At 44.5% G+C, this 16,575-nt stretch overlaps 2 protein-coding genes across 6 annotated transcripts in view; both read right to left on the bottom strand.

Annotated features, from left to right (window-relative positions):
• Positions 1 to 10,433, bottom strand: part of cers3a (ceramide synthase 3a) — a 31,545-nt gene extending 21,112 nt beyond the window's left edge. Inside the window, exons 1-4 of one of the 5 annotated variants that reach the window (XM_071400840.1) lie at positions 10,337 to 10,433; positions 9,450 to 9,539; positions 4,200 to 4,373; positions 2,189 to 2,306 (exon numbers count right to left, since the gene is read on the bottom strand). In XM_071400840.1, the coding sequence (XP_071256941.1) occupies positions 2,189 to 2,306; positions 4,200 to 4,372 (291 nt within the window). In that variant the 5' untranslated portion in view covers position 4,373; positions 9,450 to 9,539; positions 10,337 to 10,433. The other 4 variants (XM_071400839.1, XM_071400841.1, XM_071400842.1 and 1 more) reach the window with 4 other exon arrangements.
• Positions 10,434 to 11,040: 607 nt separating this feature from the next.
• lins1 (lines homolog 1) lies at positions 11,041 to 16,503 on the bottom strand. The gene is made up of 7 exons (XM_071400838.1): positions 16,350 to 16,503; positions 15,751 to 16,161; positions 15,562 to 15,651; positions 15,182 to 15,323; positions 14,311 to 14,919; positions 13,497 to 13,680; positions 11,041 to 11,770 (listed from the first exon to the last, which is right to left on the bottom strand). Exons 2-7 carry the CDS (start codon positions 16,105 to 16,107, stop codon positions 11,071 to 11,073), a joined length of 2,082 nt encoding a protein of 693 aa, XP_071256939.1. The 5' UTR covers positions 16,108 to 16,161; positions 16,350 to 16,503; the 3' UTR covers positions 11,041 to 11,070.
• Positions 16,504 to 16,575: the final 72 nt, after the last annotated feature.

Below are 16,575 nucleotides of genomic sequence, written 5' to 3'. Positions count from 1 at the left end.
GCCAGCTGCCAGCTACACAGAGGACTACTAACCCTTATGCTAAGTTGACTTCAATAAATTGGGGTAAATCAGATGTCACCAAATTCACTTTAGTAGGGCAAATTTGTCCCCACTAGCTGGTTACTTGTTTCATTTCGCTGGCTACTTGAGATTCCGGTAAGACACTGGACCATGAGTGCTGTGTAGCAGTCATCAGCAGACAGTTATTAGCAGATAGAGGAGCTGATGATATCTGATGATGATCTCTCACTGGAGATCGTCTCCATTCAGCAAAATAACCATCAGGGTCTCAGAGAGAGAGGTCTCGTGGTGTGAGGTTTCACTAATCCCCTCAAAGACTGTCTAGACCGTCTGATGATATACACACATCAGGAGGCTCACACACACACGCACGCAGACGCACACAGACGCGTGGAAATTCACACACACAAGCGCACATAGACGCATTGACACACATACACTTACACACTCGCTCGCGCACACACACCTCGTGTGGAGAGATGGGTAAAGGGCGGAAGTCATGTGGATAAACATTAACATCCCTCATGACCACATGGTGAGTCATGGACCAAAACATTTGTCCTGGAGCATAGTATCTGCATTAGAGGTTGGTTAGCTGGACATCTGGGTGACATAGGGCCTGAGCCCATCTCCTATACCTGTAGCCTGAGGCAGCTGGACAAGTACACCCCCTGGACAGGTGAATTAACTTGAATCCAACCAAATTTACTTGAATTTTTAATCGCAGGGTCATATGCTACAATCCAGCTCCTTAATGCTGACTCCCCAGCAGAGCAGCATCAGGAAATATTTGTTGTCTTTGGTATGACTAGACCAGGGATCAAACCCCCAACCTTCCAATCTCAGGGCTGACACACTAACCACATGGCCAATGAGTTGGTCAGAGCATCAGCATCCTCCAACCAGGATTTTAGGAGTGCCAGATAGGCAGGGTTTGACCAGAGTGCCAGATGGCAGGGTTTGACCAGAGTGCCAGATACGCAGGGTTTGACCAGAGTGCCAGATGGCAGGGTTTGACCAGAGTGCCAGATACGCAGGGTTTGACCAGAGTGCCAGATGGGCAGGGTTTGACCAGAGTGCCAGATGGGCAGGGTTTGACCAGAGTGCCAGATGGCAAGGTTTGACCAGAGTGCCAGATGGGCAGGGTTTGACCAGAGTGCCAGATGGGCAGGGTTTGACCAGAGTGCCAGATGGGCAGGGTTTGACCAGAGTGCCAGATGGGCAGGGTTTGACCAGAGTGCCAGATGGGCAGGGTTTGACCAGAGTGCCAGATGGGCAGGGTTTGACCAGAGTGCCAGATGGGCAGGGTTTGACCAGAGTGCCAGATGGGCAGGGTTTGACCAGAGTGCCAGATGGCAGGGTTTGACCAGAGTGCCAGATGGCAGGGTTTGACCAGAGTGCCCAGGGTTTGACCAGAGTGCCAGATGGGCAGGGTTTGACCAGAGTGCCAGATGGGCAGGGTTTGACCAGAGTGCCAGATGGGCAGGGTTTGACCAGAGTGCCAGATGGGCAGGGTTTGACCAGAGTGCCAGATGGGCAGGGTTTGACCAGAGTGCCAGATACGCAGGGTTTGACCAGAGTGCCAGATACGCAGGGTTTGACCAGAGTGCCAGATGGGCAGGGTTTGACCAGAGTGCCAGATGGGCAGGGTTTGACCAGAGTGCCAGATGGGCAGGGTTTGACCAGAGTGCCAGATGGGCAGGGTTTGACCAGAGTGCCAGATGGGCAGGGTTTGACCAGAGTGCCAGATGGACAGGGTTTGACCAGAGTGCCAGATGGGCAGGGTTTGACCAGAGTGCCAGATGGGCAGGGTTTGACCAGAGTGCCAGATGGGCAGGGTTTGACCAGAGTGCCAGATGGGCAGGGTTTGACCAGAGTGCCAGATGGGCAGGGTTTGACCAAAGTGCCAGATGGGCAGGGTTTGACCAGAGTGCCAGATGGGCAGGGTTTTGGCAGGCTGCCAGATGGGCAGGGTTTGACCAGAGTGCCAGATGGGCAGGGTTTGACCAGAGTGCCAGAGGGTCAGGGTTTGACCAGAGTGCCAGGGTTCGTACTATTCATTAGAATGTCTATGATCTCATAGAGCAATGACGTTTGATATTGACACTAATAATTAGGTGTATATGTAAAAGGTGTAAGTGTGCTTTGTAATATGTAGGGTTAATACCTGGCCAGGGTTTCTGGAGTGAGAGAGATAGTAGAGCTCGAGGATGGGGTTGTGTGCTACTCTCAGTCTGGCCTTCTCCCGGATCCCCACTGAGGCTGCTAGAGGCGTGGCTATCAACCTGAGGGATAACATACACATGCAGTTAAATATATTGGACTTTACAATGGGGCAGAATGTTCAGATCTTTTCATTTTCAAAACTGGTACAATTTTTACCTTGTAGGCACATGCAAGTTACCACAGGTGAGATTAACTACACAGCAAACGAGAATCATTGCCTCAAACTAAATGAACTTGAATAAAGAAACAGACGCACGCACAAACACAGTAGCAAAGCAGGTTCAATTGTAACTTAACATCTACTTTCCTGTAGCAACCTATAAAAGGGGCTTTTTTTGTTCAGCGAGCTCTCCTTTCAAACTGGTTTCTGATGAGTAGGAATTCTATGGTGTAGGGAGACAGTGAGGTAGAGGTTTGAACTAAAGGTTTGAACTAAACATGGTTTAGTAGTATATAAACAGCATGGGGCATGAGCCGGTTCTCTGGACACAGCATAGTCCTGGACTAGAAACCATTTCAATGGAAAATCTCCATTGAACAAAATATAATATATTACAGTGTTGTGAAAAAGTATTTGCCCCCTTTCTAATTTTCTCTACTTTCACATATTGTTTATACTGAATGTTACCAGATATTCAACCAAATCTTAATACTAGATAAAGGAACCTGAGTGAACAAATAACACAACAATGACATACTTATTTCATAACAAAGTTCTGCAACACCCAATGCCCCTGTGTGAAAAGGTAATGCCCCCTTACACTCAATAACTGGTTGTGCCACCTTTATCTGCAATGTGTCGCAGGTAGCCTAGTGGTTAGAGCATTGGGCCAGTAACTTAAAGGCTGCTGGTACGAATCCCCAAGCCGACAAGGCTCTGTCAACGTGCCCTTGAGCAAGGCACTCAAACCTAATTGACCCATGATGTCCAAAAAGTTATACTTTTGACTCATCTGTCCATAGAACATTCTTCCAAGAGTCTTGATGATCATCCAGGTGCTTCTTGGCAAACTTGAGTCAACTGTTTAGATGAGATGGGTCCCATTATGTCTGGTGAAAACCAAACACTGCAATCCACAGTAAGAACCTCATACCAACGGTCAGCATGGTGGTGGTAGTGTGATGGTTTGGGGATGCTTTGCTGCCTCAGGAGTCAGGACCAGGACGACTTGCCTTAATAGAAGGAGCCATGAATTCTGCTCTGTGTAACAGAATTCTACAGGAGAATGTCAGGCCATCCGTCTGTGAGCTGAAACTGAAGCACAGCTGGGTCATGCTGCAAGACAATGATCCAAAACACACAATCAAGTCTACATGAAAATGTCTAAAAAGCAACACATTTTAAGTTTTGGAATGGCCAAAGTCCAGACCTAATCCCAATTGAGATGTTGTGGCAGGACTTGAAACGAGCAGTTCATGCTTGAAAACCCACAAATGTCGCTGAGTTAAAGCAGTTCTTCATGCAAGAGTGGGACAGAATTCCTCCACAGCGACGTGAGAGACTGATCAACAACTACAGGAAGTGTTTGGTTGCAGTTATTGCAGATAAAGGTGGCTCAACCAGTTATTGAGTGCAAGGGGGAAATTACTTTTCACACGGGAGAATTGGGTGTTGGATAACTTTGTTAATTAAATAAATAAAATAGGTTTTGGTTGAAGATTGTAGGTTTTGGTTGAAGATCTGATAACATTCAGTATCAAAAATCAGAAAGGAGACAAATACTTTTCACTGCACTGTACATGCCATTTAGCAGACTTTTATCCAAAGCCACATACAGTCAAGTGTGCATACATTTTAGGTATGGGTGGTCCTGGGAATCAAACCGTCAATCCTGGCAATGCAAGCGCCATGCTCTATTAACTGAGCCATACAGGACTACAGGAGAACGTGTTTCTTAGTCAAGGCTTAATCTCTGTCTGGGAAACTGCCCCTATATGTTCAGCAAGCGCACCTTTCGAACAGGTATCTGACCAGGAGGAAGACTATGGCGTAAGGCAACGTCACATAGAGATCAGAGGCTTTGGCGTAGACACGCCCATCTCGGTCCTCTAGGTCCGCCCAGGTCAGGTTGACTGGCAGCCAGAAGCGGTCCCACCAAATCCACTCGTATAAGGTGTCAATCATCCTGACGACACAGGGGTGGAAGAGGAGGGTTATGTTAGAAAACACATGTCAATAGGTATCACGTTATGGAACAGAGGAGGCTGGTGAGGAGAGGACGGCTCATAGTAATGGCTGAAATGGTGTGAATGGAATGCTTACAAAAACATGGAACAAGTGTTTGATACCATTCCATTTATTCCGTTCCAGCCATACTAAGCTCTCGTCTTCTGATTTAACGTGCCACCAGCCACCACTGTTTTCAAGTGAGGCCTGATGAAGACCTAAAGTAAAGTGGAAACCATGTCGCTAATAAACCACATGGGAGACAGATTGCAGTGTGCAGAGTCTCTTTCAATCATTTGCTGAATAGATGATTTATATCCAGCACCTCAAAGACATTGTTTACATTGTACCATCTAAACCGCTGTGAAATATATTTTCAACAACCAGAAAACATCGTGTTTTCAGCAGTTTGAACCTGGTGTACGAAACACTAAGTAAAAAAAACGCAAAAAGGAAACTTAAAGAGGGGAAGCATAGAAATAGTGCACATGGAATTGCTTCAATGATAGATCTATAACTCCAATTTATATCTGAATTCTGTCAGGTCGCGCACAAAGCTATAGAATGCAGCTTTAACCATGTTTTGAAGCAATACAGTTTGTTTACAAGTACACTGTTTACAAACAACAGAGTAAAACAAACAAGCTAATATTTTGGGTTCTGATGGGGTTAGGCAATTGAACTAAGCTGATAAGGCATTTATAAAAGTTATATTCTTCAAGAAACAATGTGTATATACAGTTCATTTATAAGTGCAAAAATAGAAGTACCAAATCGCAGATTGACCCTTAAAGATGGAATCCGCAGTAGAGGAAACAGAGCCTCTGTCCGCCCCACGGCCGCTGTTATTGTTTGTTTTGTCAACGAAGGTGAGGAGTGTTGCAAAGTAAAATTGCAGTACACTATTCTGCTGTTCTATTGCGTGTGCAATGATGTCCAAGAGAAAAACAAATGTTCGTATTTGTTCTCATCTGTCAAACTGACATGGCAGTTGAACCAATAGGGATTCCAGTTAAGGGGTTGAACTTAGAATTGGGTAAAGAAGCAACTTCGTTTGCATGTACTTTATTTATTAACCAGGAATTGATCATGATATATTGCTCATAAATCACTAGTTCCGGATTTCAAGAGTGCATTCATTCACTATCAGTCAGATTTACAACATAAGTTGATGAGTTCATTGGACACCAGTGCTGTAGGTCGTGTAGATAGTGTGGGTGTGTATAACCTAGGTCACTCCAGTTAAGTGCACATGCAGTTCTTTATATCCAATGCAAATATTGACACAACAGCCTTCACCTTTTTCTCAAGATGCTTCCCCACACCTAGTCCAACACACACGTCAGCAGAGAAAATATCACTGGCTGCGGTAGTCAATTAAATCCAGGGCTGCAGTCTAGCAACATATATCCCAGGAAATCACGGACTAGACTTTTTTCTTTGTAGTTTTTTCTAAACCAAGGTCAACGCTGAAACGGATCACAACCCCTAGTGGTCAAGTCATGGTTAAAGAGTTATGGAGTTCTCTGAATCCCAGATGACAGTGGGTTGACATACAGCAGGGTTCCTCCAATGGGGGGTTTATTAGGCCCCCCAAGTTTTCATTTATTGTTGGACATAAGACTGTAAAAACACCTGGAAATCAGCTCCAAGTGATTTTAATTTTGGAAATCTGTTCCCAAGTATTCCCACGCATAGTAGAGAGACGTGGCGTATACAAATGTAAGCAAGGATTGAAATTACTATGTCTTAGTCAAATATTATATCTGTTTGGGCTTCTTGCGGTCAATTTGCAGTCTACACCCCGACCATCCACTCAAGAAAGAAATCGTCCCTGGGCTGAATCTAGTTGATGATCCTGAACGTACAGACTGATTCATGTAAAGGGCAAACAAACTACTACTGAATAATGTCAACAATATCAATAGGGGGCCTCTATGACCCTGGGCAGATTCTGATGACACACACACACGCCCCTAAACAAACGCAGACTATTTACTCTTCTTGTCATTTAGTCTTTCACACTGATATGTGTGTGTGTGTGTGTGTGTGTGTGTGTGTGAGACGTGCTCACGTTTGTGTGTCCATTGTGATGACATTACTGCTGATGTCAGCACATCCCAGGGCTCTCTGCAGTGTTCTGTATAGTCAGTGTGTAACTCAGCACATCCCGGGGCTCTCTGCAGTGTTCTGTATAGTCAGTGTGTAACTCAGCACATCCCGGGGCTCTCTGCAGTGTTCTGTATAGTCAGTGTGTAACTCATCACATCCCGGGGCTCTCTGCAGTGTTCTGTATAGTCAGTGTGTAACTCAGCACATCCCGGGGCTCTCTGCAGTGTTCTGTATAGTCAGTGTGTAACTCAGCACATCCCGGGGCTCTCTGCAGTGTTCTGTATAGTCAGTGTGTAACTCAGCACATCCCAGGGCTCTCTGCAGTGTTCTGTATAGTCAGTGTGTAACTCATCACATCCCGGGGCTCTGTGCAGTGTTCTGTATAGTCAGTGTGTAACTCAGCACATCCCGGGGCTCTCTGCAGTGTTCTGTATAGTCAGTGTGTAACTCAGCACATCCCGGGGCTCTCTGCAGTGTTCTGTATAGTCAGTGTGTAACTCAGCACATCCCGGGGCTCTCTGCAGTGTTCTGTATAGTCAGTGTGTAACTCAGCACATCCCGGGGCTCTCTGCAGTGTTCTGTATAGTCAGTGTGTAACTCAGCACATCCCGGGGCTCTCTGCAGTGTTCTGTATAGTCAGTGTGTAACTCAGCACATTTCACTGCCCTGCAAAAACATAACAACATCACAATGACTTTGCGGATACAATGGAACCACCAACCAAACACATCTACAGGTCGAAATGGAACAACAAAACAACCTTTTAACCACAGAAATTGAATACTAGTTAAATTGCTGTGGTCTGATGGGCAATGTCCTTTCTAGTAATTCTATGTCTACGCGTTTAAACTTATCTTGCACTGATTACACATCTGTGGCGCATATGTATTATGATTGAAAGATAATATCATGGCGCCAAGCGTATTGCATACTGGCGCTACCTAGCCTGAGTACCTGTATGTTTCACTACAACAGATACAAACTACCTATCAAACACCTGTCTATCAAATACCTGTCTATCAACAACTAAACAGCTATAAGTCCAACTGAGCTGTGTTAGCATGCCACTGAGAGAACATTCTGGAATGGCAGTGTGCAATATGTATTGTGTGTGTTGCTGTATGAGACGAGTTCAATGTGTATGACATGGGTAATATTCAATGTAGGGTATGTATTATGTTGAGGATGTAATGTACAGTGTTTATCATGTATACAGCAGTACTGTGAGTCTAAAACAATTTTCACCTGGGGGAACATTACAGTTTATCCTATACTAGCAGCCATGCTAGACAACCTAGTCACGTGGGACTGGTCCATAGAGCGATGAGCAGTGTGTATTAGCGGTGTACTGCCAGAACACAGCCGATAAGGAAGGCCTTTTGTATTGTTAGCGTTCTGATGTTGAAGATCATCTGTGGATTCAGACATTCAGTCAGTGAAGAACATGACAAAGCACTCTGTCTGCATATTGTAAGGGGATGTTTCCTTCTCTTTCTCCTCTCCCTCCCTGGTCTCTCTCTGTTTCTTTCTCCCTCCTTCTGATATCTGTCCATCTCTTTCTCTCATCTGACTCTCTCTCCCTCTCCTCTCTCTCTGATATCTGTCCATCTCTTTCTCTCATCTGACTCTCTCTCTCTCCCTGGTCTCTCTCTCTCTCTGATATCTGTCCATCTCTTTCTCTCATCTGACTCTCTCTCTCTCTCTCTCTCCCTGGTCTCTCTCTCTCTCTCTCTCTGATATCTGTCCATCTCTTTCTCTCCTCTGACTCTCTCTCTCCCTCTGATATCTGTCCATCTCTTTCTCTCATCTGACTCCCTCTCTCTCTCTCTCCCTGGTCTCTCTCTCTCTCTCTCTCTGATATCTGTCCATCTCTTTCTCTCCTCTGACTCTCTCTCCCTCTCCTCTCTGATATCTGTCCATCTCTTTCTCTCCTCTGACTCTCTCTCTCTCCCTCTGATATCTGTCCATCTATTTCTCTCCTCTGACTCTCTCTCTCCATCCCACATACATGGGCACAGGGTTCAACTGTACTGGTATCGTACTTTTTCATCAACTTTCTCAAGCATGATAAATGTTTTTCGGTAGGGAAGCATACCAGAACTAGGGAGTGATTTCTTATCTTTGACATGCATAATGAGATAAAATACATACATCACGCAAAAGAGGTATGCAGAATATGACTTAGTGGGAAAGACGTTATACGTGTATACAGACATGATTAAGACAGAACCTAGAACTGACTGTATGCTCAACTCAAATAGTATTTTAATGATTGAAAAACAATGGCTCCAATGTATCAAAGATGATCTTTAGATTTTAACCCTGAAAATGACTGTTCAGTCCAAAACGTACAACTAAGTGCAGAATAGGAGGCCAAAGGGTGAAAGGGAGGATAAATAGAGTGTTTTCCTCATTCCACACACACACACACACACACACACACACACACACACACACACACACACACACACACACACACACACACACACACCACTAGATATCCAAAAGAACTGTGACAGGCACTGTTAACTGTAAAGTAATCTGTTTCCATGAGTACATGCTCTCCAAACACAAACATCTTTAGAGTAGAGTAAAACCAGTCAAGATTTATCTTAAAACTCTGATTACATTTGGAGATATTTTTTTTATAGTTCCATTTAAACCAAAATGGTAATTACACTTCATTGGTTAAATGCTGATGACTTCACGTAGGCTATCCAGCTAAAGTGCCAGAGATCCTTCATAGTTTGAGTTTAGGCCGGTTACAAAACTATAAATCAATCAACCTCGAGAGCGTTCAGAAAAGCCTTAGGTGGAGGATCTCTATACACTCACTGACCTACTAAGAGAACAGAGGGTCTATTCAGTCCATTCCTAACATGTAAGATAAAGCTTAGCTCCTCTAACAGGGGGACATGCTCACCTGAAAGACACGATCCCACGGCAACCTCACTCATACAACTCCCACCGGTTGCTTCGGACAGACTCGAGTTGAAACCCGCTCCTCCGTTAACTAGGACAGGTGTAAAACAAAAGAAAATCAGCGATAGCTATTTACATCCCAGGTAGAAGACCCCAGACAACACTACTACAGCACATTCCCTGAAACCATCCAATGAATCCAAGGTCATAGGGAAACAGAATATACCACTCAGCTTCCCACCGTTCCACCCTCAATATGCAAACCAGGTAAGGTATGTCCTGTCCTCGCCCTCAGTAGGGAAACCAGGTAAGGTATGTCCTGTCCTCACCCTCAGTAGGGAAACCAGTTAAGGTATGTCCTGTCCTCACCCTCAGTAGGGAAACCAGGTAAAGTATGTCCTGTCCTCAGTAGGGAAACCAGGTAAGGTATGTCCTGTCCTCACCCTCAGTAGGGAAACCAGTTAAGGTATGTCCTGTCCTCACCCTCAGTAGGGAAACCAGGTAAAGTATGTCCTGTCCTCACCCTCAGTAGGCAAACCAGGTAAGGTATGTCCTGTCCTCACCCTCAGTAGGCAAACCAGGTAAGGTAGGTCCTGTCCTCACTAGAGCTGTTGATGTAATGTTGACTGTGGGAAACCAACAGGCGTGACAGTCCCTCCATTCAGTAGGCAGGCTCACTCTCTCTCGCTACCTCTCCCTGTCTTTGTTTGACATTCTTTAAAGGGTCACACCCAGTTCAGGCACAATTGGACAGGAGTTTTTTCCTTCCCCTCCAGGTACGTTGTCGTAGAGGGACGATAATGGAGAAGTGTCACGACGCAAAACACACACACAGAGATAAACAGACAGACACACAGAGAGAGGCACACACACGAACAGCCCCGCTACCTGCAGTCAGAGGTGCCCTCAGGTGATCATCTGTGGCTTGTTTGCATTGTTCTCCAGATAACGCAGACAGGAGCTACTCCTCCACACAATAGTCCCTCTAGTAAAACATAGAGCGAGGTGAAAACAGGAGTAAGGAGAGGATCAACAGAGACAGGTGGGAAAAATAGTGCTGTTTTGTTTAAGTGACGTTTGGATGGACTGAAGGGAGGGAGCCAAAAGAAAATATACATAGTTGAAAGAGGTGTGTGTTTACTGACGATGGTCATGCAAACAGGACGTGTTGCTTTACTGACGATGGTCATGCAAACAGGACGTGTTGCTTTACTGACGATGGTCATGCAAACAGGACGTGTTGCTTTTGGAATGTCTTTATGATTCAAATGTAGTTGTAATAAAAGGAAGTGGTCATCATAACCATCCCTTCATAAACATTTTTATTTATTTATTATAAATTAAGTTATCATCCAACCACAAGGTCCCCAAAAAGAGCATCCATTCACAAATAGGATGCCATGAAAAATTCAAAAGTATTAAAATATACATTTAAGAAATCTAGAAGCCGCTGTTGAAGGATTCCCATAATTCATGCTTATTCCATCCTGATTCCAGGAATCTTCCAAAAGCAATTTATTTCTGTCAAACTGGGAATTTTGGTAAAGTTATAGGAATTTTACAACACTTAAAATATTACAAATGAGACCAAATGCATTTACCACCATGTAACATTTATTTTGTCATTTCTTCGCTTCAATCTGTGTCAGCAGTTTCAAGAGCGAGGTAGCATTGTAAGGGAACAGACTCCTCCTCTGCAGTCTAGTCACCACCACTCTGAGCTCTGTCAGACACATAACCGTCCTATCAAAAGAGTGGCTGTTGTGTGTGTGAACCACAGAGTCGCTGTGTAGCCTCTCCTGTTTAAGGCCTGATGGGAGGTCACCGTCCTCAGTCTCAGACTCCTCTGAGCTGCCGTAGTCCACCAGACGGAGAGGGGGAGTAGAGGCCAGGGCAGTTGCACTTCCTGAAGGCAGACACAAGCTGGGCTGCAGACATGGAGCTGGCTCTGGGTCCACGATGGTAACTGATCCTCCAGAATGGCTGGAAGTAGACACGCTTCCACGAGAGACACACAACGACTGCTGGAGTTCCTCTCTCAGGTTGTCCAATAGTTGATCGTCTTTCTGGCTAATCTTCCAGCTCAGTTCACACCGGTCCGACCCATCTATCTTCTGACAGACCGTTCGGAAGCCTTCCCAGTCGTCCCGGAGGTGTTTTAGGTAACGGACAAAGTACTCGAGGAAGCAGGTTTCCGTTGAGATGAGGAAATCGAGGAGAATGCTGTGGTCGAAGGAGATGCTGCGGAGGAGGAAGAGAAAGTGACAGTGGGGGTTGCCGCCGACAACACACGCAGCATCAGCTTCCAGGTCAGAGGACACTCTGTAGGAAGACAGACAGAAGAATCAGACATCAGTATCCAGGTCAGAGGTCACTCTGTAGGAAGACAGACGGAAGAGTCAGCCATCTCTAGGACATAATAGGCTTGTTTCCCAGACACAAAATAAGACTAATCCTGGATTTGCCAGCATCTGCATTGAGCATTGTTTTTAGTCCAGTGTCTGGGAAATTGGTCCAATCAGGTCCTCAACCTACTCCTTTATGTGGATGACTGATCTCAGATAATCAGAGATTTCAAAGTCAAAATGTCAGATTTTCATAAGCAGAATCAAACCAACCACTGACAAAACTACAATTCAGAATTCACCTAAAAGAAAGCCACACAGAAATACTGCCTTTTGTCCATCAGCCAGTGTTTCATTATTATAAACCAGCCATTCTACTCTTACTGTTCATCCATGTTGTCCGAACCTCTTGCAGTCTCTATGGGGATACCACAGGGTTCAATTCTCGGGCCGACTCTTTTTTCTGTATATATCAACGATGTCGCTCTTGCTGCAGGTGATTCCTTGATCGACCTCTACGCAGACGACACCATTCTGTATACATCTGGCCTTTCCTTGGACACTGTGTTAACTAACCTCCAAACGAGCTTCAATGCCATACAACACTCATTCCGTGGCCTCCAACTGCTCTTAAAACGCTAGTAAAACTAAATGCATGCTTTTCAACCGATCGCTGCCCACACCGGCCCGCCCGACTAGCATCACTACTCTGGACGGTTCTGACTTAGAATACGTGGACTACTACAAATACCTAGGTGTCTGGCTAGACTGTAAACTCTCCTTCCAGACTCATATTATCTCCAAAATCTAGAATCAGCTTCCTATTTCGCAACAAAGCCTACTTCACTCACGCTTCCAAACATACCCTCGTAGAACTGACTATCCTACCGATCCTCGACTTTGGCGATGTCATTTACAAAATAGCCTCCAACACCCTACTCAACAAACTGGAAGCAGTCTATCACAGTGCCATCCGTTTTGTCTCCAAAGCCCCATATACCACCCACCACTGTGACCTGTATGCTCTCGTTGGCTGGCCCTCGCTACATATTCGTTGCCAGACCCACTGGCTCCAGGTCATCTTTGCTAGGTAAAGCTCAGCCTTATCTCAGCTCACTGGTCACCATAACACCCAACCGTAGCATGTGCTCCAGCAGGTATATCTCACGGGTCATCCCCAAAGCCAACACCTCCTTTGGCCGCCTTTCCTTCCAGTTCTCTGCTACCAACGACTGGAACGAATTGCAAAAATCGCTGAAGCTGGAGACATATCTCCCTCACTAACTTTAAGTATCAGCTATCTGAGCAGCTGACCGATCACTGCAGCTGTATACAGCCCATCTGTAAATAGCCCTTCCAACTACCCACCTCATCCCCATATTGTTTTTATATACTTTTTTTTGCTCTTTTTCACACCAGCATTTCTACTTGCACATCATCATCTGCACATCTATCACTCCAGTGTTAATTTGCTAAATTGTAATTACTTTGCTACTATGGCCTATTTATTGTAGATTTTTGTATTGTGTTATTGACTGTACATTTGTTTATGTGTAACTCTGTGTTGTTTTTTGTCGCACTGCTTAGCTTTTTCTCAGGTCAGGTTACAGTTGTAAATGAGAACTTGTTCTCAACTAGCCTACCTGGTTAAAGAAAGGTGAAATAAATAAATAATGAAAGGTATGTATTAGGTGGTATGGTACCTGTGATGGAGGTATAGTAGGAGTAAAGCCTTTGCTGCTTCCATCATGTCGTCGTCCTGCTCTCCAAACACCAAGGACACCCAGCAGCAGGAGTGAGATCCCTGCTTCAGCTGGACCCCACGCTGGCTCAGGAACAGCAGCAACGCACTTAAATAGCCATGGATGCCTATGGTATTACATACACCTGTGGGACCAGAGACAAGTGAATGGACAGAGTGGGTAGAAGTTGCCTCTACCCACTGATTCTAGATCAGATATTTTCACAGCCATAATGGTTAAGGTTTGGATCTGGGTAGGGTAATCTGATTCTAGACCTATGGTTAGGGGTCCTGAGGAACTTTTGCCTTGAGAGAGACAATACTTAGTGAAATACTGTTCTTGTCTGTTATGTGTTGGGAAACATTGCCCCCTATTGTATAAATCTGTCAGAATTATCGTTCCTGTCATCATGATGTTTTTCTCCTTCTGATTATTTGAGCTTTAGAAACTAGTCATGTTAAAGTTAGACTCAGCGATATGTCAGATGCAGAAAGTAAACAGCATAGTGGGTCAATTTCTGCAACAACTTCCACGAGGCTCAACATCGCTGTTTTGGTACCGTGGCTACCACGCTCAAACAGAGCAAAGCAAACACGTGCACATGCGCAGATACTGTGTATGACTGTGTGAGAGAGAATTCTTGCATGTCTCTCTTCTCAATATCTGCGGTGCTGCTCGTGGCAACATCATTTCGCTGAGTCTACCTTTAAGGTAGAATAAACATTGTGCCTAGCGTAGATATGGTTAATAACATTTTCAAATAGTCCTATATTACCTTTCCCACCAGCGGATTGGATTTTGTATTCCAGTGACTTGAGCACAACTAGACTAACAGCCCTCAGCATCACATGATCGAACGCATCACTGCTCCCGCCACACAATTGTCCCGTCCCTCCAAAGAAAAAGGCCACCGACTCCACTGGAACACACTGTAACCAATCAGTGTGCACTGCCTGCAACACATCATCAGCCAGTGTAAGAATGTCACTGGTCATGTGATCATCTCCATGCGTTAGGGAGGACCCCTCGCCAAAACCCATGTCCTCGCCTGCCTTCTGAAGGAGAATCCTCTTTAAAAGCAGAAGCACTTGCTTCTTCACAAAGTAGTGGACATGAGAGTGGACTATCCGCAGTAGCGCCGATGCCTGTACGAAGGAGAGCCTTGAGCTGGTGAGACAGACACTGGTGGTGCTTAGTTTGAACCTGGCTGCAGTGAGCACTTCCAGTAAGTCTAGGAGGTTAGTCAGAGTTGTAGCCCAGTCTGCCGTGTTACTACTAGGGTATGACGCAGAGTTCCCATGGCCCAGACTCTCTACAGGGACAAGCTGGGAGTAAGCAGCAGTGAGAGCTGTGTCGAATGTGGCAAGAAGTTTCTCCAAAGTCCCTGAGGGGAAAAGAAAGAGGCCCCACTGTGGCTAAAACCAATGTACATTGTATTTACATGGAAGATGCATAGGTAGGTAGAATACAATTACAATGTCAACACACTCATAGCCACACTGTAGTTACACTATTCCACCCTATGTGGCCTAACTACCACGTAAATACATGGTAAATACATAGGATTTGGCACCAAGTGGAACTTATTTGGAGTAAAATAAAAGATACATGTTGGTACAATTGATGGATGAACTGTGTTTCAATACCAGGTTTATATTCTGATGTTTCTTTTAGAACTGCTTTCAGGACAGTGGTAAGTGACCATGTGCATGCATCCAGTTCGTTGCCAGAGCAACGGTTCTGGAGCACTTGCAAGCACTTCCATTCCCAAATCTGGTTGACTGTATTCTAGTAAAAAAAAAGAGAGAACTGAATGTAAGAATCTGCTTAAATAAAGCCTGGTAGGCCTGTGTGTGAATAGGATTTTACAGTATCAGGTGACAGATTTGGGTTCTCTAATGTGAGACTGTCTGATGCACACAGAACTCCAAGAGTTACTTGACTAGTATTCAATATAACTTACTTGACTATGCAATACAATATAGTCATAAATCACACAAGACATGAGGGCAATCAGAAAACTCACAAAGCAACGCAGCTCAAAAATAACATAGGAGGATACACTCTTTGCAGCTAGATGAGACAGCAACCTGTCCTTGCAGCAGGCAAGGTGAACCTGTGGGAGGTGGGAACAAAAATGTTATTACTATAAACAAACCCAAACAAAGGACAATAAAATTATATATTCCAATCATATGCAGGAAACCAAACTCACAAGTTTGGACATAAAATCCATATACTGGAATAATACTGTAGAAACATCTTTGAAGTAAAGGCTGGTTTCTTGAGACAGTTGTTGAGATGTCAGCTTGGAGCTTATTTTCTCCACCAGAGTCAACACAAGACAAGCCAGTTCAGTTCCATTTGGGTTTGGAGAATATTTGGAGGACGTTAGGGGATCTCTGGACTGGTCCTGATGCTGAGAATGAGAATCATCACTGGCATCAAGAGTCAGTTCACATACACATGTGAACATGGAGGATGCCAACTCATGGCTACTCATTTTGCTGGGTGATGTTCTCGACAATAAACTTCTGTAAGCATCATTTAGGACATGAAATTGTTCATTCATGTTGACACAGCGTTTGGGTTTTCAATGATCACGAGAGTCTTGGCAGTGGTCAATCTGAAAAAAGAAAAAGTTGCAGAGAGTTTGTCGGATTTTGATTAGATTTCTGCCACGCGAACCACGTTCTACACTTTACTAAGCGTGCATAAAATAAATTGCAAGGATGGTATTATACATGTTTTCTGTACACTTTTGTATAACGCAACACTGAATATTAAAATGTTATGCCGCCTCAATTTATTTACCTTTTGAAAAATAAGCATTCTTCGACTTTGCGCCGACCATCTCGAAACAATTGTTAACATCTCTTCCTGTTTGGTTTGCGTTGCATGCTGTGACTTGTAGTGCGATTTATAATGTACAGTTAAATCACTTTAAATGTTGTCGTACACCCTAACGTTTCTGGACCGAAAATGATCCATTCAGTCTATATTGTATTTAAAACATCAATTTGTAATTTTATTTTTTAAA

Source organism: Salvelinus alpinus, chromosome 5, assembly GCF_045679555.1.
Source record: "Salvelinus alpinus chromosome 5, SLU_Salpinus.1, whole genome shotgun sequence".
Lineage (NCBI taxonomy): Eukaryota > Metazoa > Chordata > Actinopteri > Salmoniformes > Salmonidae > Salvelinus > Salvelinus alpinus.
This window is presented reverse-complemented; position numbering and strand designations above follow the sequence as displayed.